At 44.8% G+C, this 22,221-nt stretch overlaps 1 protein-coding gene across 3 annotated transcripts in view; it reads left to right on the forward strand.

Annotated features, from left to right (window-relative positions):
• Positions 1-13,421: 13,421 nt before the first annotated feature.
• Positions 13,422-22,221, forward strand: part of CPAMD8 (C3 and PZP like alpha-2-macroglobulin domain containing 8) — a 55,411-nt gene continuing 46,611 nt past the window's right edge. For 2 of the 3 annotated variants that reach the window (XM_064469869.1, XM_064469871.1), the window contains exons 1-8: positions 13,422-13,615; positions 15,886-16,037; positions 17,319-17,341; positions 19,860-20,025; positions 20,165-20,217; positions 20,708-20,725; positions 21,703-21,757; positions 21,891-22,004. In XM_064469869.1, the coding sequence (XP_064325939.1) occupies positions 13,533-13,615; positions 15,886-16,037; positions 17,319-17,341; positions 19,860-20,025; positions 20,165-20,217; positions 20,708-20,725; positions 21,703-21,757; positions 21,891-22,004 (664 nt within the window). In that variant the 5' untranslated portion in view covers positions 13,422-13,532. Of the gene's footprint in view, positions 13,616-15,885; positions 16,038-17,318; positions 17,342-19,859; positions 20,026-20,164; positions 20,218-20,707; positions 20,726-20,955; positions 21,181-21,702; positions 21,758-21,890; positions 22,005-22,221 lie in introns of those variants that run through there. The other variant, XM_064469872.1, reaches the window with a different exon arrangement.

Genomic DNA, 22,221 nt, shown 5'->3' on the forward strand with positions numbered 1-22,221 from the left:
TTGCCAGGCCTCCCCATATTTATATTTCAGCCATCGTCCCCCACACCGCAGAGGCTTTACCCGCTTCGCTTGCTTGATTGCAGCGCATGTGTCACATTCGTGGATAACCTGCGCAATAACGTCCATGGTCAAGTCCACCCCTCGATCACGAGCCCACCTGTATGTTGCATCTCTCCCTTGATGGCCTGAGGTGTCATGGGCTCACCGAGCTAGAAATAGTTCACCCTTATGCTGCCAGTCCAGATCCACCTCAGCCACTTCAATCTTGGCAGCCTGATCTACCTGCTGGTTGTTCCGATGTTCTTCAGTGGCCCGACTCTTGGCGACGTGACCATCCACATGCCGTACCTTTACAACCAGGTTCTCTACCCGGGCAGCAATATCTTGCCACAGTGCGGCAGCCCAGATGGGTTTGCCTCTGCGCTGCCAGTTGCTTTGCTTCCACTGCTGCAGCCAGCCCCACAGGGCATTTGCCACCATCCAGGAGTCAGTAGAGAGATAGAGCACTGGCCACTTTTCCCGTTCGGCAATGTCTAAGGCCAGCTGGATGGCCTTTACCTCTGCAAACTGGCTCGATTCACCTTCTCCTTCAGCAGGTTCTGCTACTTGTCGTGTAGGACTCCATACAGCAGCCTTCCATCTCCAGTGCTTCCCCACAAGGCGACAGGACCCATCAGTGAACAGGGCATACTGCTTCTCATCTTCTGGCAGTTTGTTATACAGTGGGGCTTCTTCAGCACGTGTCACCTCCTCCTCTGGTGATATTCCAAAATCTTTGCCTTCTGGCCAGTCCATGGTCACTTCCAAGATTCCTGGGCGACTGGGGTTTCCTACTCGAGCCCGCTGGGTGATCAGTGCAACCCATTTACTCCACATAGCATCAGTTGCATGGTGTGTAGAGGGGAGGTTCCCTCTGAACATCCAGCCCAGCACTGGCAGTCGGGGTGCCAGGAGCAGCTGTGCCTCAGTACCAACCACTTCTGAAGCAGCTCGGACCCCTTCATATGCTGCCAATATCTCTTTTTCAGTTGGAGTATAGCGGGCTTCGGACCCTCTGTATCCCCGACTCCAAAACCCTAGGGGTCGACCCTGGGTCTCCCCTGGTGCTTTCTGCCAGAGGCTCCAGGTAGGGCCATTCTCCCCCGCTGCAGTGTAGAGCACATTTTTTATATCTTGTCCTGCCCGGACTGGCCCAAGAGCTACTGCATGAACTATTTCTCGTTTAATCTGTTCAAAGGCTTGTCGTTGCTCAGGGCCCCATTTGAAATCATTCTTTTTCCGGGTCACTTGATAGAGAGGGCTTACGATCAGACTGTAGTGTGGAATATGCATTCTCCAAAAACCCACAACGCCCAAGAAAGCTTGTGTTTCCTTTTTGCTAGTTGGTGGAGACACGGCTGCTATTTTGTTGATCACATCCATTGGGATCTGACAACGACCATCTTGCCATTTGATTCCTAAGAACTGGATTTCTCGTGCGGGTCCCTTCACCTTATTTTGTTTTATGGCAAAACCAGCTTTCAGAAGGATTTGGACTATTTTCTCTCCTTTCTCAAAAACTTCTTCCGCTGTGTTGCCCCACACGATGATGTCATCAATGTATTGAAGGTGTTCTGGAGCTTCTCCCTGTTCCAGTACAGTCTGAATCAGTCCATGGCAAATGGTAGGGCTGTGTTTCCACCCCTGGGGCAGTCGATTCCAGGTATACTGGACACCCCTCCATGTGAAAGCAAACTGTGGCCTGCACTCTGCTGCCAGAGGGATTGAGAAGAATGCATTAGCGATATCAGTTGTGGCACACCACTTGGCTGCCTTGGACTCCAGTTCGTATTGAAGTTCTAGCATGTCTGGCACAGCAGCACTCAACGGTGGAGTGACTTCATTCAGGCCACGATAGTCTACTGTTAGTCTCCGCTCTCCATTGGACTTCCGCACTGGCCATATGGGACTGTTAAAGGGTGAGTGGGTCTTACTGATGACTCCTTGGCTCCTCAGTTGGTGAATGAGTTTATCGATGGGGATCAGAGAGTCTCTGTTGGTGCGATATTGCCGCCGGTGCACTGTTGTGGTGGCGATTGGCACCTGTTGTTCTTTGACCTTCAGCAACCCCACCACAGAAGGGTACTTTGAGAGACCGGGCAAGGCAGACAGCTGTTTAGTTTCCTCCATCTCCAAGGCAGCTACACCAAAAGCCCACCTGTACCCTTTTGGGTCCTTGAAATACCCTCTCCTGAGGTAGTCTATGCCAAGGATGCACGGAGCCTCGGGGCCGGTCACAATGGGGTGCTTCTGCCACTCATTGCCAGTTAGGCTCACTTCGGCCTCCAATACAGTTAGCTCTTGGGATCCCCCTGTCACTCCAGCAATGCTGATGGGTTCTGCCCCTATATAGTTTGATGGCATTAAGGTGCACTGTGTGCCGGTGTCCACGAAAGCTTTATGCTCCTGTGGGTCGGATGTGCCAGGCCATCGGATCCGCACAGTCCAGTAAGCCCGGTTATCCCTTTCCTCCACCCGGCTGGAGGCAGGGCCCCTCTAGTCCTGATCATGGCAGTCACAACTCACTTGCTGTAAATGTGAATCAGGAGTCCCTCTATTACACTTAGAAATAAAATCAGCGCTTCTACTCCTCTGTCTGAGGACTTGCTCACTGGAAACTGGAGCAGCAGCTTTCCTGGAAGAGCCTCCCTGAGTGCCTGTTCTTCCTTGCAGTTCATGTACTCGTGCCTGTGGGGTCAAAGTAGGCCTCATCATGTCCTCTCCGTGGTCACGCAGGTAGAACCATAGGGTGGCCCGTGGTGTGTATCCCCTTCTTTGAGCCAAAGGACGCTTATTCCTAACAGCTGAGACACTACTCTGTCAAGGTGGGGAGTAGGACAGATCATCTTTGAGTTGCTGGACCTCTTGAGATAGTTTCTCCACAGCAGAGACGAGCGAGGAAGAGAGATTTGTGTCGTAATCCCGGAGTCTATCAATCACCTCTGCCACCGTTGGTGTCTCGTCACCTTTCCAGGACATCACTGCCAATGAGTTTGCATGCGAAGATGGTGCGCTCCGTACAAACTTGCGCCACATGGGTCGTGTGCACTCGGCTTCATCTGGATCTTTGGAGGACCGTTGATCGTCCAGGTCACCATAAATCACCTCAAACACAGCTAATTCCCTTAGATACTGGATGCCTTTCTCCATAGTTGTCCATTTTCCTGGGCGATATGTAACATCTTCTTTAAAGGGATACCTTTCCTTCACTCCGGGCAGGAGTCGCCTCCAGAGGCTGAGGGCTTGTGGTTTTTTTCCAATTGCTTTGTCAACGCCCCCTTCCCCAGAAAGGGATCCCAGTTGTTTGGCTTCTTTTCCCTCTAGTTCCAGGCTACTGGCCCCATTATCCCAGCATCGGAGCAGCCAGGTGGCAATGTGCTCACCTCAACGACGGCTATAATCTTTTCGCATATCTCGCAACTGGCTTAAGGACAGGGATCGGGTGGTCTCTATTTCATTTATTACTACTCCCTCCTCTCCCCGCGATGGCCCTGGTTCTTCATCATCCCGTTCTAAACGAGTTGATGTCCGCTTCCAATATTTCATCTTGTGTATGGGGGCAACTGATACTGGTATGGGTTTATTTTCTGAGCCAGCTCCGGTACTTGTTGTGGGGGTTTGAGTGGCTGCAGTGCCTGTCGTCCGGGCTGGATTGTCTACAGTGCCAGTCACTTTGCATTTCAATCCAGAGACATTCTCTTCCCCCTGGGGGCACTGAATACTGTTGGGCAGGGCTCGGTACTCGTGGGCCAGACCCCAGCATGTTGTTCTTATCTGTGTCTCTCTGGAGTTCCCAGCATAACAACATACTTTCTCCAAATATTCTACTAGTTTTTTAGGATTCTGCACTTGTTCGGGGGTGAAACTCCAAAACACTGGGGGTGCCCACTGCCCTAGGGATTTGCCCATGCTATCCCACATGCCCTGCCACTCGTAACTATCAAGCCTCGGGGCAGATTTCTGGGTGATATTCTTAAGTTGCTTAGTCAAAACCAAAACAACATGCCCAAAAACTAACAATAAGTGCACCTTAACCACCCAAGGATGTTCAAGATACAAAAACGTTGTTGTAACAAAGGCACAGACATCATAGAACAAAGTTGCAAAGGTACGATTCTGTATTTCCTCCATATAAAATCTCTCCGAGGAGGAGGTATAATTGCTAATTGCCTCAACAAGGTGGTATCCCAAGTACAGTAACGGTTTCAGCAAAAAACCCCAAATACCAGATAAAGCTGAAAACGAGTGTTTGTATAACAAATCTCGTAGGCAAAACATTACTAATCACAGCAGAACACAGCAGACTCAATAAACCAACACTGATCTTTAACAGCAACTGCAAAAAGGACAACATGGTGCTGTGACCAGCAGCTGTTGTTATCTCCAACCCTTGAGCCCCACGTTGGGCGCCAAAAAGACTGTCATGGTTTAGCGGCAGCTCAGCCCCACACAGCCGCTCGCTCACTCCCCCACCGGTGGATGGGGGAGAGAATCAGAAGGGTAACGCTCGTGGGTTGGGATAAGAACAGTTTAATAATTAAAATTAAAAGAAACAACAATAGAAATGCAATGTAAAGGAGAACAACAAGAGGCGCAAAGCCCCGGGGGAGGGGGGAAGGGAGGGGAGGAGGGGAACGAACTGCCGAAACAAACCGCCCGCGCCGCAGCCGCTCGACGCCCGCCAACCCAGCGCCGCAGCCGCCCCTGCGCTGCCACTGCCCCCCCCCCCAATATATTGGTCATGGTGTCACATGGTATGGAATGAACCTGCCATTGGCCAGTGGGGGTCAGCCGCCCCCACCATGGCCCCGCCCCTCCCAGCCCCCCCCCCCGCCATGTGGCAGAGCGCGGGAAGCTGGAAAGGCAGCCGCCCCCCACAGTGAGGAGAATTAACCCCTTCTCAGCCAAAACCAGCACAGTGTGTCATTCTGAGACTTAGTTCAGAGGGGTCTTAAATATGAGGGGGGAGGGATGAAATTAAAATCAAGTCTATAGTGTCTTGCTAATCCTGTCTCTGCACAAAGTGAGAATGTCTTTCCTAGGATTTTTTGATGGCAGATCTCATTGCTGGTCTGAAAAAAATTATTTTTTAAGAAATACTTTTTAATTAAATTAAACCCATCCTCTTCAGTCAAGTCACTTTCTACCTTTGAGATGCTATTGTGTGTGTATATATACATGCCCCTGAATGTTACTTAAGCAACAGATGTCAATACCAACTTTCACTATAAAGTGATGTGGAATGCTATTAGTTCTCTTCCCTGAAGAAGGGTGAGGGAGAAAGGTTCTGCTTGCTGTGATCGCAGTTAAAGGCTCCAAATCTTTTGGGGAAGTAGTTCACCCTTGGTGCTGCAGGTGGCAGTCGTTACCTATACAGCAAGCCTAAGGCAAAGTGGGAGTCCAGGCGCTAACGACTGCACGTACAAAACAATGAAGTGCTTGGGGATGTGCGCTCGTTGTTTCAGAAGATTCACAGGCATCAGCTTGAGCGTTCTGGCCATTATTTTCCTTAAATTGGACGCTTGTGTAATTCTTTGTACAAATGGTAGAACAACTGTTAGATAAAGCAGCTCAGCCTCTCCGGGAAAGGGTTTTAAATGAAAACTGTTTTGAACTGAGACTTTTCCATCTTGGTTTTCCTGAATATTCTTTCTCAGTGGTCCTGTTTTGGCTCTTTGCAGAAGTGTTTTAGGCTCCACCTTGAAATAGCTGCAGACATTAGATGCTGTCACAGTTAGCACAGTACAAACAACAACAAAGAACTGCAGAATCACTGGAGCAGGAGCTAAACAGAAGTGACATGACTTATTTTGTATTTTCCACTTATTTTCTGGTGGTGTCACATGCTCTGAATCTGCTTGGAGTCCTAAACAGCCTAAGGGCTCTCTTTATTCAGGTTGTCAGTTTCTTCTTGATTTTGTTTTGTTTTTAACCTAGAATTAATAGTGTTCTCCCTTCCCTAACTTGTATTAAAGTAGATTTATGTTCTGTCTGAACTTGTGCACTACTTATTACCTATGTGTTCATCTTTTAGGCCAGAAGTTCTTATTGACCAATTGTTAACATTCATGTGTTGTACGGTGCTGGGGAGGGGAGTGCTTTTTTTTTTTTCTCTTCCCAAAACCGACAGCAATTGTGAAACAAGCCAGCTAGGTGTGAGAGCCGGGATGGGAAGCGGGGAGCACAGAAATGTATGTACTCATCCCCGGCAAAATTCTTTTAATTGTCTAAAAACAATTGGCAAAGATAATTTTAAGCTAGGTTTGCACTGCACTGATTGCCCTGCCTGGATTCTGGCATTTCTTGGGGAGCTCTGACCACATTCTCCTCAGTTACACTGGTGTTCCCTGACTGTTTTGACCACCAGCTCAGGAGGGCTGAGTCAAAGCATTTTTTGCTGTAATTCCTGTGCTCTCTGCAATAGGGTCACTGGGGGTCGAGGTAAGGGAGCATCCCTCTCTGCCCGTGGTGTGCTGCAGTGGAGCTGCAGCCCAGGAGATAATCGAGGCCCGTTTGCCTCTTCACCACTACCCCCCAGCCCTACAATTCTTTGTTCAGACTAGCTTCAAATGGAGCTGATTCTTTGCTCATCGACAGCAAGTAAGCAGCTCATGACCCCAGCAGATGTTTCTGCATTTTAGGCTAATGAGAACTTATTGGATTACTGCAGTCTTCGCTGCCTCTTTGTTGGAGATCCGGAAACTCATACTGAATATGATAAACAAACTGCTGGCTGGACTGTGATTGCCAGGACATGAAAAGAGTTCCACAGCGGCAGAGGATCTAACAGCTCTGCAATGCACCACTGAGCCACACCAATTAAGAGCATTTCCAGTGATTATGTGAGCATTCCTGTTCAACTCAGAAATGATTTTTAGGTTGTTTCTTCCGCTGCATTTGTGTGTGGTCTGTAAAACAAGCACAAGGATGGAGGACTAGGTTTGCAGAGGAGTCTGAAATGCCTCTGATCGGTTTCTTTTAAAAATACTTCTGTGACGATGAATATATGCAAGACCTATCGAGTTTCCTGCTATTTCAAGATCTTAAATTTAATATGTTAGGGAAGAAAATACAATTTGCCTCTTAAGACATAAGTAATTTTTTGTTTATATAGCTAACGTGTGTTTGGAGGATATCAAAACTTAATTCCTTGCTTTAATATCTGCTGCATGTGGGAAGTTAAACACCTGATTGAAGAGCGGAGTTTTCAGGATTACTACCCAAAAAGATATTCTGCCTGGGGCACTTAATCCTTTAGCACTCAGGCTTTGCTGTGTATTTCTTCAGAACTTTCTGGACATTATTTGAGTAAGTGAAATGGTAAACAAGTAACTACAGGAGCGCAGCACTGATCCCCAGCTAAACCAAGGTGAAGCTTATTAGCTGGACAATAGAGCAGTGCTGGTACAGCTTCAGCTGTCCTCTATAGGACAGGCTAGGTATAGTATCTGTACAGGCAGTACCCAAAGATGCTCAGAGCCCTTAACCCTTTCTTGCCACCTTTTCTGGCTTGAGAAATTTGTCTTCACCTAGCTGAAGACAAAATCAAATCTCTCACGTATGATCGGTATGATAAAAGGACACCTCTGCCCATTCCTAGCTGTAAAGGTGTCCAGCTGAATTTTGTGTAACTCTTAAGTGTGGAGGCTTCACAACGGCTCTAGATCCCTTATTTGTGTATAAAACTTCCACCAAACACTGGACTGTGCGCAAACTTCTATTACATCAGTCATATGTAGAGGCTGAGTAGAAATCTGGGAAGTAATGTTTTACTAAATGACAGCTACTTTTGATTAAGCACAGTGCTCTATTCCTGTTCTAAATCAGCATCTGCCCATATTAGTGATTTTGTAGTGCTATTTCAGTCAGTTTGTCAGGAATTAAAATGTTATACTACTCAAAGTTCAGCCTCTCCTGTTCTGTAGATGATTAATAGGTATTTTTGACACAACTATTTAATATTCTCAATTATTCTGTTGTTATAAAATACTCAGATTATATTCTTATTTTGAATGTGGTCTTTAACCTTCCCTTGTAATTCTGTTCTAGAGATGCTTGTATTCCCAGGAGGCAGGATCAGTCTTGCTTCTACCACTCTGTATCTGGACTGATGTTGTAGTTTCTGTAAAAAGACCTTATCCTCGTTGCCGGTAAGCTGCGGTAGTGTGGCAGAGCCAACAGGACACTTGGTTTGCAGTTATTGCTTTCTACATTAGATATCTGTGTTTGGCTGACAGAACGGAGGCTGTTACAGAAACACAAAAAGAGGACAAAACTGGGAGTCAAGGAAGTGGGTGTGGGTTTTTTACCACAAATGTAGTGCTGTAAAAATTAACTTAAGACCTTATTCTTGTCTGGCGGTATGTAATGACTGACATGAATGTTTTTTACCTTGGGGGAAGACGACAAATGGTTCTGGTTTCCCTAAAGCTGATGACTTGTCTGTTGGTTTTCATTTTTTTTTCACCCATCTTCTACAGAAATCTAGTGTGTACAGCACTTAATGTGGAACTAAATAATTAATAGCCTTGTTTTCACTGCAGTGTCTTTTCGTATGTGCACAATTTATGCAGGTATTCTCAAAATCTTTACATAAGTATCACCTGCGTCTTTAGGTCTGGTCATTGCTGAGACAAGTTAGCATAACACTCATGCTGAGGCACTTAACAAGGGCTAATTATTAAGGGCATGATCCTACCACTTAATTCTTTTGAGTAGTCTTATTGATTTTAATTTTGTAATTGGGGGGGGGGGGGGGGAAGCAAAAGGAGGCACAGCTGAGAGTAGCAATACTCCAGAATTAGTGTTATTTAGAGCTTAGCATTAACTCTGTTTTTTGTTTGACAAATACCTGTCTGATAATTTTAACATTGTGCATAGTTTAATTTACTGAGGTAGCTGGGACATGGCGGGGGGGAGTGGAAATTCTTTGTACTGCAGAGTAAATGATGAGTGGAATGTGCAAGCAGTCAGGATAAGGATTAGATCCAGTCAGAACCAATGTAGGTGTATTCACACCTTCTTCTATAAGCTGCAGTCCCTCGCTCACCTTTCCAACACACCAGCGTAGCCATACCAATCCCCTGCACGCTTCCAACCTGGACAACTGCCTGAGATTCCTAAAATTTCACGAGGAGCAGAATTACGTTTTTTGTAAGCGAAATAAAAATCTGAGCTATGCACAGTGCAAGCGGGTGGGTGAATACGGCCTATAGATTTGACTGATGAATAGTTTTTATATATAAGCAGTTCTTACAGGACTTCCTTTAAACTCCTAACCATTACCAGATGTGGGTCGCAGGCGGCTGCTGGAATTCCAACACCTGTTGCATCACACTGAATAGGATTCATTTTGGCAGGCACAGAAAATTCCATTTCAGTAACTAAATAGTTTGAAATGATATCTAAAGCCTCCTTTTTTTTTTTCTTTCAGACCAAGCCGATTCTAGCCTTATTTACAGGATTGCACATACTTTCATAATTAGAAGATGGTTTGCAGTCTTTAGAGACTGTAATTGCCTGATACTTCTTGTAGTCAGTAAATATCAAACAGAAAATCTTCAATTGGAAGAAATCTTTCCTTTGAAAAAAGTTAACACTGACTTAAAAGGGTTATATTCCACATAATGATAATTTCTAGCTGTGATTTCTGAAATGTAGAAATTCACTGTTTTGTGTTCAAAATTATTACAGCGTTACGCTGAAGATGATGGAGCTCTGTTTTAGAAGTGTACCCTGTTGCATTCGTCAGTTGAATCGTGTCGCTTCTTCCAAGTCTGTACCTAGAGCCTTTTCAAAGATTAAATGTGGATGGATGTTCAGTGGCACTTGGTGGGTTTTCTGGTACTTACAAACTCGTGCCTGAGATCCAGGGGCTAAGGAACCATTTGTGGTCTGCTCTGTAAAGAGGTACGGGTGATTAAGTGTAGAGATAATTGTTTGGGTGGAACAGCATCACGTATTCAAAAAAAACCCATACCTGATCTCTGCAGGACTATTATAAAAATCGTTGTTTTGATTGGTGAGGTGTCGTACGTTGGTTCCAGGCTGCTGTACCATGAGAACAGCAGAGGTGCTTAATTTCATTTTGCCTCCTTCTTGTCTTTAATCACAGAATCCCAGGTGGGAAGGGACCTCAGGGGTCATCTAGTCCAACCTTTCTAGGAAGAGCAAAGGATTCCAACATGCTGTTAAGTGTTACCCTTAGGAAGGAGGCTAACGGTGGTGTTGCTGCTTTGCAGACAGGAAAGTGTTGAGGCGTACAGAGATCTGTGAATGTATCTGAGAAAATTACAAAACTGAAAAAGAATTTGGAAATAACAGCTTTTGCTTTATCTTTGCCTGTTTTCGTTTGTCTTCCCACTTTGATATACTTTCTACTGAGTCGCTTCTCAAAGCCTAGCTGGTTTCTTGGGAAACGACCTCTGTGGTTCTGGAGTGTGAATGAGTTGCAATGAACTGAAGGAGAAGCAGCAGCAAGGAGGGATCCACTCTTCTAAATTTTGACACTGTAGCTATTTCCATTTCTAGTCAAGTTTCAAAGGCCCGGCTGTGTTATAAACCAGAGTTATTTTAAGAGTGTCATCAACTGTTTGAAGCGCATCCTAGGTGTGACAGAGTTGGTGCAAGGAAATGTTGATCTCAAGTGTGCTGTAGTTGCATTTAGCATGGAGAAAGATAAAGCTAATGTTCAAGTGAAACATGGGTAGAAAAATACAGCTCTTGAAAAACCTGAAATGGCGGGCCTTATATTTAATTCCATGTAAAACCAGTGTAATGTCAGTTGAGCTGACATCACCCCGAAGAATACTAGTCAAGGGCTGGGGAGAGTGTTAGTGTCTTACCTAACGACATAATCTAACAAAATACATGACCTGTTCTTGCAGATACTGCCTTGCTTGTATCCTTGGCCATCCTAGCCAGGACAAGCTGGTACGCAGCTGATACAGCGCCAGGCCCGAGAAGAATGGTACCATTTGAGTACAGTTATAGGGTGGTGAGGAATGGGAGATCAGAGGAAAAACCCGATCTACTTTAAAGGTGGAGAGAAAAGATGTGCTAGGAGGGCCTCTTTCTGACTTCGTGCTTTCTTGCACGTGTCTTCAATTTTGGGCAAACAAAAGAGTCCCTTGGTAGCTCTCGTAGCGTTGTTTTGTCATGTGAAGATACATGAGCAATGAAGTGAGGAAGAGAGGAGTGGCTGTGCTTAAATAGCACAGCAGCAAGCAAAGTGGATTCAGCTTACTTGACATTAAAAGCTGAAAGCTGCTCCGGGACATTCTGCAACTCCTCCCATGGATGAGCTATAGCTAGAAAAATCCCGTTAAAAATAAATAAAAATAACCTTTCCCAAGGTGGTGAGCAGGCTTTAGAAACGTCTTGTTCTGTAGTGAGAGCGTAATTCTGCTGTCCTTGCTGTACTGAATAAAAGTCCTTCAATTCTCTACCCTGGTCCTGACAATTAGGGCAAGTCTTAAACCAGGATCCATAGACAAACATTGGGAAAGGATTGTTGGCATAATACGAGTGGTTTAAATAGATGATTTCTTCAAAACCTTCTAAACTTGCTGGCTACGGTTTTAACTGTTGTGTCCAACCCTAAAAATTTCAATGAGCCTTGCAATAGACGGAGTCCTTTTGATGTGAGACTGTTGTTTAAGTTACCTGGTATAAAGCATTTTCAGGTGAGGCATACTTCTTAAAGCCCTAGCTTCTGGGTTTTCTTTTTTTTAATTTGACAAAAATGTGTTCTCTCTTCTAGACTTGTTACGCCTCTCCACACAAATACGCCAATGCTGTTTTACGATAGGAAAATATAGCCACGTCTAGCAGTGTTATCCATTACTGAAGGTCATCTGAACTTACCAAAAAGGTACTGAGTTAATGATTATATTTTTGGGGGTGTTTTTTAAGAAAAGTTATTAAAATTAATCTAAGTTTCAAACAAGATAAAAATTTAGGCACCATTTTGTTGCTCTCCTGGCTGTGGGCTGATCAGCCTCGAGTCCTATTGCTGAAGTAGCCAGGGAAACGTCGCTCCTCTTGATGACTCTGTTTTCAGGGAAGGGACTGACTTGCAAAAAAATGTGTTAGCTGGTAACGCTGCTGAAGTGTAGGGTGGTGGAAATAATTTTAAGAGGGAGGGAAATAATTTTAAGAGTTTAGTGGCTTTAGCAACTTGATTTCCTGTTTTTCTTGTCAGAAGCTAGGAGAAAGGGCCTTTGGTAAACTATCGAGTTCATTTTTGGATACTAATCTGTATTTTCACTAAATAAAATGCTGGGCTCCATATCAGCGATTTTTAAAAGAAATGGAACTGAGGTTCAAAGACCAGAGCTAACCTAAGAAAAAAATTATAAAACACTATTTTTTTTCCTCTGTTTTCCTAGTAGTTTACCTTAAGCCAGGTGTGTAGTGCTGGGGGGGGAAATATGATTCAAATCACCTACGCTGAGGGTTTTCGTTTATTCCTGGGGGGAGAGTACGGCTCTGCAGAAGCGCAGCTGGGATTCCGGCTTGCCTGGGTTGGCTGCAGCAAGGGTCGGAGAAATCATTCCCTGGCGTCGCTGCGCAGCATTTAATCTGTCCTTGGGAGACATAGCACTTACCGTCACCTTGAATCTCTGCCGTTGCTTCGGGCTTGCTTTTTTCCCATTTGTTTAAGCTCTCCTCTTGCGCTGCGCCCGCTGCTGCAGGCTGGCGTGTAGCGAGAGCTCCCCCTCCTGTCCCAAGCCCCTGCAGCCACGGGCTGGGACGGAGGGATGGAGATGGATAGATTAGGGCCTGGGGATGGAGGAGGACACAGCAGCAGCAGCCCTGGCGCTGCATTTTGGGTCGGAAAGCGGTTCTTTGGCAGCGCTCAGCGGGGTGCCTCGGCTCACAAAGGCCCGGCTGACGGGAGCGGCCCGAGCTGGGGGTGCTGTGCCCGGGCCCAGGGCGGCGGGACCTTTGGGAAGCTGAGCTTCAGCGGCTCTCGCGTGTGCGTGGGGCACACGGGCGCCGTCGGGGCTGGAGCGGGAAGGCGGAGAGCGCGGGCAGGTGCTCTCCCGGGGCCGGCCGGGCTCGGCAGGAGAGGAGCCGACGCCGCGGCAGCCCTCGGGGAGGAAGGCCGGCCGGGCCGGGCTGTCAGGGCTGCAGAGAGGATGGTGAAGGTGAGGAGCGGTGGCTGGAGGCGGGAGCCCGCCGGGGCCTGGCGGCGCACCTGGGCCCGGGCCGGGGGGGGGGGGCGGAGGTGCGGGGCCCGGCCCCCTCCCCCGGTGCACGCTGTCAGGAGCAGGCGGGGAGCCGAGACAAAGAGCCGGGGCCGGAGCCGAGCGGGCACCGGGGCCAGGAGGGGGCGGCCCGGGGGCGGGGACGCGGCGGGGGCGGCGGCCAGAGGCACCGGGGAGCCGAGCCCGGGAGCGGGGCGGCGGGGAGCTGGGGCTGCTGCTCGCCGGGAACAAAAGGCTCGTCCTGCCCGCCGAGAGCGCCGTGGCCTGGGGCTCCGGAGCACCATGTCCCTCCGGGAGCCCGGCTGCGCCTGGGGCTTCCTCCTGACCCTCTGCAGCCTGAGCGCAGCCCAGCCCCGGGAGAGGCAGTGAGTACCGGGGGGAAGCGGGCAGCCTCCCCGCGGGGAAGGGGGGACGCACACGAGCCCCTCTGCTCTGCGAGGGGCTCCGGGGGTGGTCGCACCAGCCGCTTAACAAAGCCTGCGCGAGTCCCCCGGAGGCGCTGGGGTCGGGGAGGCGAGCTGCGGCGATCCCCCAGCCCAGCAGCACGTTTGTACTCGCCGGTGCAAAAGTGCATAGCGCAGGGAAAGGGGGGAAGGAAAAAAAAAAAAAGGCAAGCGTCCTTAGAAATACCTGCCTTTAGCTCTTCTAGCGAGCGGCTACAAAGCTTTTATGTGCAAACAATTATTTAAGGAATCCGGGGTGTTGCGCAGGGGCTGCTGTTGTGCTTGGGACGGTTGAAGGTACCGTTGGTTGCTCCCGAAGAGCATGGGACGCATTCTTGTGGGGAAAACCATCCGGGGAGAAACATTTCACTGCGGGGAAAGTTCTCTGGCTCTTAGAAATTGAAGCCACAGCTCGTTCCAGTGCGTTGAGGTTAACTTTGATTAAGGTTTGCTTTGTTCTTTATCCCTAGCTTATTATAGCCCGTCAACGTCGTGAATAGTTGCATTAACTGAGTGCCATGGAGAACTTATTTTCACTTGCTTACCAGAAAATATTTCACGTTCTGCCAAGTTTTGGTGTAACCCGACAGAGCTGTTAGTCAAAAGTGCTTGAAGGATCTGTCCGGTCACTGTCAAGTTAACTGTTTATTTGCCAAGCGAGAGATTTAGTATTCAGATGCCACTTATTAAGTGATTTAAATAACCTCATCCAAGGGACTGATACTTCAGACAGAGTTGCAGCAATTTAGAACAATGTGAATACATGTGCTTCACATATGGCACTGAAGCGCTGTGCTTATGTGACAGTTTGAATCTAATCATTTCATACTGGATGCAGATGGTACTCTTTCCCCCTCCGCAACAAGATCAGCTATGTCTTACTTACCAAGAATTTGCAGGCTAAGTAGTAACTTTTTATTGTTATTTATTATTGTTCTGCTGAATTTTCAAACCTGGCAACCATAAGGTTTTGAATCTGCAAGTACCCCGTGCAATTTAACTCAAATGCCACAGAGATCTGAACTTCCTTTGGGGGTAATGGGATCTCCATGGCAATGAGGCCTGCTGAGAGAGAAACATGGGGTTGGAATTTGATAAAAGATGACTTGGGGGCTGTAAAACACCATCATCCTCATCCCAAAGTGATAATTAATCATGAACTAAAGCAACCTGGCTCATGGAGCTGTGGAAAGGCATGGGCTGAGAAATTGGGCTTAAAAGAGCCATATGAGGAATTGCCTCATTTTTAAAAAAATCCTTTTGGGGAGAAAAAAAACCCACAAAGGTGTGTCATGAAGAGAATATAAATGTGTTGCTTACAGCCCAACACATCAAAGAGCTCAGAGGCTGTAATGCTTTTAGTTGACAAGTTCATGGCATGGTGCCATTCAACACAGAGGAATGGTACAGATTCCATTCAGAAACACAAGGGTTGTAGCATTATATGGGAGGTCGTCCAGGGTGGCTTTAAAATTGTGTGTGTGCCTGCTAAAATCATTCCTTTTTGCTGGGGTTTTTAAACTTGTACGATATAATTGCTTGGACAAGAAAGTGGTAGCAGAACTGAGAATTTGAGCCCAATCTTGTAACTGCAGTTTCTGGGCTGCTTCTGTATAACTTGGAAGTTTAGGCGTGTTACATGTATGCGAGCCAGACGTTTAGGAAGTGCTGAGTATCAGCACTGACTCACTTTTTTTAATGTATTAAGTTGAACTATGAAAGAGAAGCCATGAAAAATAATTGAGGCAAAAATATCAGAAGTATCTAAATTGTTTCATAAACAAAACGTCACCTACAAAACTCTACTGAAGGTTCAGGTACCTCCTTATTCTTCCATGAACTTCAGACTTTTTGTGATTAGCTAGTCATATATTTAGCTTGTTTATATGTTGTATATAAATGTGTTTATATATAATGTATATGCAGTAAACCTCAGTATTACTGTCTTTATTCAAATACTACGGATTTGTAAGCCACTCAGGCTCTGTTCGTTTCTATGCGCATTCTGTGTTCATTTTATGCATATTAGATATAGGCCTAGACTGCCAGCAGTCACAAACGTGACCCTACTGGGGCAAATATATTGCAGAGTAGTCTGTTCTTTTCCTTTTATTATACATAAAGTGGCTTACAGATAACGATCACACTCTTGTTGCTGTTCTTGACCGTTCACTTCCAATTTTGCTCCTCAGGGGCTATTTGATTGCGGCACCTTCTGTTTTCCGATCTGGTGTTGAAGAAGCTATAAGCGTAACCATCTTTAACTCTGTCAAGGAGACAACAGTCCAGATTCAGTTAGTAGTCAAAGGAGAAACTGTGTCACGAGGCCATGGAACAGTTCTGGGTAAGTTCCAGTTATTCTGAACTTGAGAACTAGTTTGTAAGTTGAGGCACTGTGGGAGAACACCAATATCTCGCAGAGAATTGCTTTAGACGATAACAGAACTAGAACCAAACTAATATTTAATTCATTGCGAAACATTCTCAGTTGATTGTGCTAATTGGTGTATGTGATCTCAGACATCCAGGACTCATAATTTTGGACACCAAATCATACAGAGACCCTGGATAACTGATATTCAAGAGTTTTATAGTGAATATCTTTCCTTTTGGAACCCGAATGTTTGACACTGGGGAGCTGTATAAGGAGTAAGATAAGATGACTTTAAAGAAAAATGTAAAATCTACATCATCATCATCATCGTCGTTTTCTACCCTTGTTTAACATGAGTGCTGGAAATGCAATCTCCCCATCTTCAGGACTGAGTATTTCTGAGAGAGGTGGTAATATTTGTGCAGTTGGATAAGTCTTTAAAATCCAAGACAGATACCTCTTTGTCCTGTGTGTAAAGACAAAAAGTGTTTTGATTATGTACAACTTAATACTGAATGAATTTATATTAGTGAAAATAAAGTCCAGTAGTGCTGTTCTACTGCTGCTGGCAGCGGTGTAAGCTGTAATCTAGACAAGGCTCAGGCAATCAGGCTCTTTAACCATCGTGTTTTAACCCTTCTGTGTATAAAAAACAGGAGTTATATAAAAGCCATTTCCTTTCTCGGAACAGATTGTCTCTGGTTTTATTCTCCCCTTGTTGTCTTTGAAATTGGCTGACAATTGCTAAGTAATTCAAAGGGAGTGATGCTAACACATGTGGACAACATATGCTAAAGAGAAATCTTAGGTATGGCCGTATCCGGCAATCAAAATAGAGTCTATGAGTGTTTGTTTTGAGAATTATTCAAGCCCCAAAAGAAGCCAGGTCCTTTTTACAGCAAAATACTTCTGTAAGCGTAGGATGCTCTGTGCTGAAACCTCAGCCTTGGTGTTACTGTCTGACCATAGAGCACTCTGCGGTTTACCTTGGGCAAAAATTGTAAGTAAATGTGGACCAAGTTTAGTTTGGAGAACTCTGCTAGGCCTGACTTGCTCACCCTGCAGGTTGTTTTACACAATGCAAGAAAATTGCTTCAGGTGAAATCATAATGAAGGGGTGTTGCGGTGGGCAGCTCTACGACATGGGGTATCCTTTCACTCAACTGCAAAGGTCTAAAATGTTAGTACCTTACCTTGAGAAGAATCACACTCTCTCTCTCTCTCTCTCTCTCTCTCTCTCTCTCATTTTAGATAAAGGAACAATTAAACTGAAGGTGAGTGTCAATTATTTTAAGATGTTTTTGGTGAAAACATGAGGGACTTGCCTTCAACCACGTCAGGCATTGCTCTCTGAGCAGCTGTGGCACAAACACGGGTCACATTCTGGTGCACACACTAAAGAGGAAGCAACCTTCGCAGAGGAAGAGTGGAGAGTGAGAAGAACAAAGTTTAATCCACCGCAGCTCATCTGTCAGGCCCTTACACCACTGAAGAAAATCAATGGCTGAATCTGTGGCTCGTTGCTCAACATAAAGTTCAATGTTGTGATTATTTCATAAGCATGGCAGTGCATAGTGCTATGTAAGTGACGTGGAGCATTGGACAGACCACAGAAATCTGTAGAAATGGCAGATTTTTGAACATTGTGTCTCTGCTAATTACTCTGCTACTATGATGTTACTTAAAAAACATAAGCTTTCACCAGTTTTGTCTACATTTTAACCTTTGATGTTAGTAATATTTTACCCATCAGCATAGTCCATAAAATGAAGCTCACCCATACTGAAGAGATGGAAGGAATGAAAACAACTTTTTATTTCCGAAGAGGATTTGTAGTGGAGTGAAATGATGATGAATTGAAATGTAGTTCTGGCAGAGAGTTCCAGTGGCCATTAAAACAAAATTACATATGCTTATCTTGGTAAATGACACTTTTTAAAGCAATATCGGGCTTTATTTGAATCCCTAGGGTACCAGAGATCTGGACTGCAGTGAAAGGTAGTCATTCTTACAGCAAAAAGATATCCTGTGAAAGATCTCCCTGCTTTGCACCTTGTATGAGTTACCTTCCCTCATGCCAGGGAGTGAGCTAAATGCTACCAGTTCAGATTTCACTGTTCACTGAAAGAAGCAGTTTAGTTTATGCTGTATGTAGGACTAAGCGATACCATATAGAGAAAAATGAAGCCATTTTCGTGGTTTCTGAGAGATAATTTGGCTGTGCTTCCCTGCTGGTACAGGACCTTTGTCTCCATCCCTCTTCCTAGATCTTTGAAAAATGGGGTGTAATTTCAAAGTAATATGAGTTTTCAGTCATGTTGTTGATTAAGGACCATCAAAACATTTGGAACTGGAAGAGGTGTATGATGTATTGTGTTTGGTCATCTGCGGTGGAAGATTATTGCTTCAAATGTAGGCAAAACAGAGCTGGACTGAAGAACAAGTCTTAAGTGTTGGATCTTTTAACATAGTCAGGGCTTGCTTTGGAGTTGTCATCTCTGATGGGAGGTAAAGGGGGTACGTGGAACAAATCATATGAATATTGAGTTGTGATGTGCTCCTGAATAGCAGTAGCTAGTACCACGCAGAGCCATCAGCTCTGGATAGCATGCCAGATTAGTCACTGTAGCATCTTACCCTGTGTTAAAAAGACTTCCATGTTGCATCGCTAGCTCTTGGCCGAAGCTGGTCACATCTGAATGAGTCTTTTCTATGCAGTGCTGAAAGGAAAATGGTCTATTTTCTTTGCAGTGGATGCAGGTATTTGGGAAGAGTTCTGCTGTATTGCAGTAGCACAGCATAGATGCCTTTACTGCGCCTACTGTGTCAGCTACATTGTCGTTGACCTATAAGTAAATCAAAGCCTTGGATTTACAGAAGTCTGTCTAGCTTCGTGATGGTCTGTCATGACTGATTGAACCTCCTCTGCCTTGGTAGCGTACTCCCACAGGTTTCTCTGCCTTCTCTGTAATTTTTGTATGGCTGATGTTGATACTGCTCTGTCCTGCCAGTCGTTGGACTGTGTCTGGGAATTAGGTTCTAGAAAAGCTTTGACACTTCCCCGCCTTTACTGGGCTAATATAGAAATACATAAGTATCTATTCCTTTCATTTCAAGAAGGTATAATACAGACCTGTGTAATAGGAAACGTCAGCAGTTATACCAAATGCTATAGATTTCTTTATCCAAAGACTGTAACTCATTGTTGAATAAAATCTGCAGTGTCATTGCTGATTTTGGTTTTATTTATTTATTTCACTCTCTAATTATGACCTGTTGTCATAAAATTTGTGCATTCTCAGATTTTTTTACTTTGTAATTTTTAATCTAATGTAATTTTAAAAGTCTTTATTTCTCTGAGCAACTGGTTGAAAATGTGCAAGCAAGCATGTTTTGGTTTGGCTGGGTTTTGTGGTTTTTTTTGTGGGATGGTTTGTTTTGGTTTTTTCCTTCTGTCGGAAGAGCTGTGTCTTCCATAGCATGGTTGATTTCCCCAAGTAACACACCTTCTTTAGTGGAAGCTGCACATGTAGATCAAATATCACTTTGCTTGAGCGATAAAGAAAGGGTAGAAGAGAATTCCCTGCTGGGTTTTGAGCAGGACTTTGCCTCCTTTGAAGTTTATACATTATAAAAGATCTAGTATGTTCTTAATTTTCATTTTATTGCTAACACATAGTTACACTGAAATGCAGCAGGTGGCTGCTCTTTGCTCACTTCAGTGTCAATTATATTCCCCAGAAAGCTCAAAGGCTTTTCTGCGTCTTCCTCACCTCGTGGCCTGTTTTCTAGGTGCCTCCAGGACTTCGTGGACAAGCACATCTAAAAGTCTGGGGCAACCGGCATCTAGCGGAGGAAGGCTACATTTTTCATAACTATACCACAGTAACCATTGACAGCAAAGGATCATCAGTGTTCATCCAGACTGATAAACCTGTCTATAAACCCAAGCAGAAAGGTAAAGTGACCTTGGAGACCCTGCCCAAAGCTAGGGCTGCTTTCAAGCAGAACTTTTTTTCAGGGGTAGGTTCTAGGATGAGATACCCTGTTCAGTGTCAGCTGTGATGACTAATAAATTTCCTCTTTTCCTTTTTTAGTGTTGATAAACCTCTTTATGGTGACTTCTGACTTGAGACCAGTCAATGACAGGGTAAAGAAAACTCTTTTCTTTCACACTGTAAAAGACGATGGAATACTTGGCAACCTGTATTTTATTCTAATGTACATTTCTGCAGGAACAGAATTGGATTTCTTAATCTATTCAGGCAGATCTTGTGATTGCTTATTATTTACAATTTAGTTTTTTAATTTGGTCACATGACTGTTGAAGGAGAGCACACATTTGTAGTGCTAGCAAATGCTATGTAACCATGCCACAGCAGGTAGAAGGATTTTTCAGAGGCTGGCACTCTGTTTAGGTAACGCACAGAGTGTCACTTTCCCAGTTAGATGTGTGAGACAAAGTTCAAACATCTCTTCTTTGGGAAGAGTTTCTCAGGCTACTCTTCCCAAAGAAGAGATGTTTGAACTTTGTCACTTTTTGCATCATACCTTGCTTGTGTCAACTCAGCCGTTCATCGCAAGAAGGAGAAAAGCAGCTTTGTTTCATAAAGCCTTTTATTCTCTTCTTTTTCTTTCAGATTGAAGCTTATGTTGTGGTGAGTATCTGTCTGCCAATCATCTAGCATGTATCCTGTAGAGGCACAAGATTCTTGTAGCCTTAAGAGGAGCAAGTCACATGTCTGTACCCTTTCGAGTCCATTATGGCCTTTCCCTACTGTAACCTATGCCATTATCTCTATCCCTGTGTCTTTAACTGATCTTTGTGTCTTGCCTTTTTGTTATCACCAACAAATATACTTGTTTTCTACTTCAGTTTCAGAAATCCATTCCCATTTTTCAGCCTGAGAAGAATTGGCTCGTTTCACTGGGGTTTATAAATGTAACAGTCCCACTCAATTTCTCCCTTCTTTTCAATGCAGACACACTCCTATCCTTCATCTGGCTGGGCTGATATAGCAGGGCCAATCTCATCTCTGCACCCAAACATTATGATAGTGGACAATAGAAATTCATGGCAAGGAAAGGGTGCTCCTGTCTTCTTCCTTATGAGGTGAATGAGAGGTTCCTTCTGTGTCTAGTCTTTTTTTTTTTCTTTTTAAACCATGTGTTTTCTTTAGCTGTCAGCAAGCAGAAGAATTCACCCTCTTCTCTTGTTTGCATTCAGTCACAGATTTAATGCTGACAAAAACAGCGGGATTAATTTCATCTGTCATCTAAAAGCTGTCTTGTTAGTTGTACAGCTCCCTCTGAATAGAAACAAAGCATCTTCAGAGGCCAGTTCATCCCATCCAAAATAGGTGCCTTAAGATAGGTGGAAGATCTGCCGCCTGACAGTGCTTACTTGTGTGCATTGGCTATAGAAGCAGTGTCCTTAAACGAGTACTGAATTTTAGAAAGCAAATAACCCCCGGGTAAAGTATCTTCAGAGAATTTTCGACAGATGTTAGTTACATTTGAGCTGTTAGTGAAGTGTATGTATTACAAAATGCAGTTCTTTGTTGCAAACTGAGTTAAATGTATTAGTGATATTCACTTTCACTGTGATGTTTCTCATTCCTAAACTACTATGCAGGATCCTCGGGGGTCTCGTATGATAGAGTGGAACAATTTGAAGCCATTTTGTTGTGGTAAGTTTTGGATTGTATTTTCCTCGGTGCACTGTTATTTGCCTTTGCTTCTGCTTGTACTGAGTTGTGTTCAATAAGTCTTGACAAGGGCTGAGGAGTGACGCAGTTCACAGTATGTCATTTTCCTTTTCAGGTATTGTAAATATGAGTTTTCCTTTGTCTGATCAGCCAGTGTTTGGTGAATGGCTCGTCTTTGCTGAAATGCAGGGGCACACGTACAACAAATCCTTTGAAGTTCAGAAATACGGTGAGTTGGATCCAAATCAACTTTGACCATAACCCAAGCGCATTTGGAAGAACAAAACATTATGAAATGTTTTTCCTTGAGATGAAACACCTGAGAAATAATGTATTTAAAATGTCACGAGGAAGAATTCTTTAGAGACTATGTACTTCAGGGATATAGACACTTGCAACTTAACCAAGCCCTTTGTTCATGTCCTCCACACTTCATAAAGGACTTG

Source organism: Phalacrocorax carbo, chromosome 19, assembly GCF_963921805.1.
Source record: "Phalacrocorax carbo chromosome 19, bPhaCar2.1, whole genome shotgun sequence".
NCBI classification, from domain to species: domain Eukaryota; kingdom Metazoa; phylum Chordata; class Aves; order Suliformes; family Phalacrocoracidae; genus Phalacrocorax; species Phalacrocorax carbo.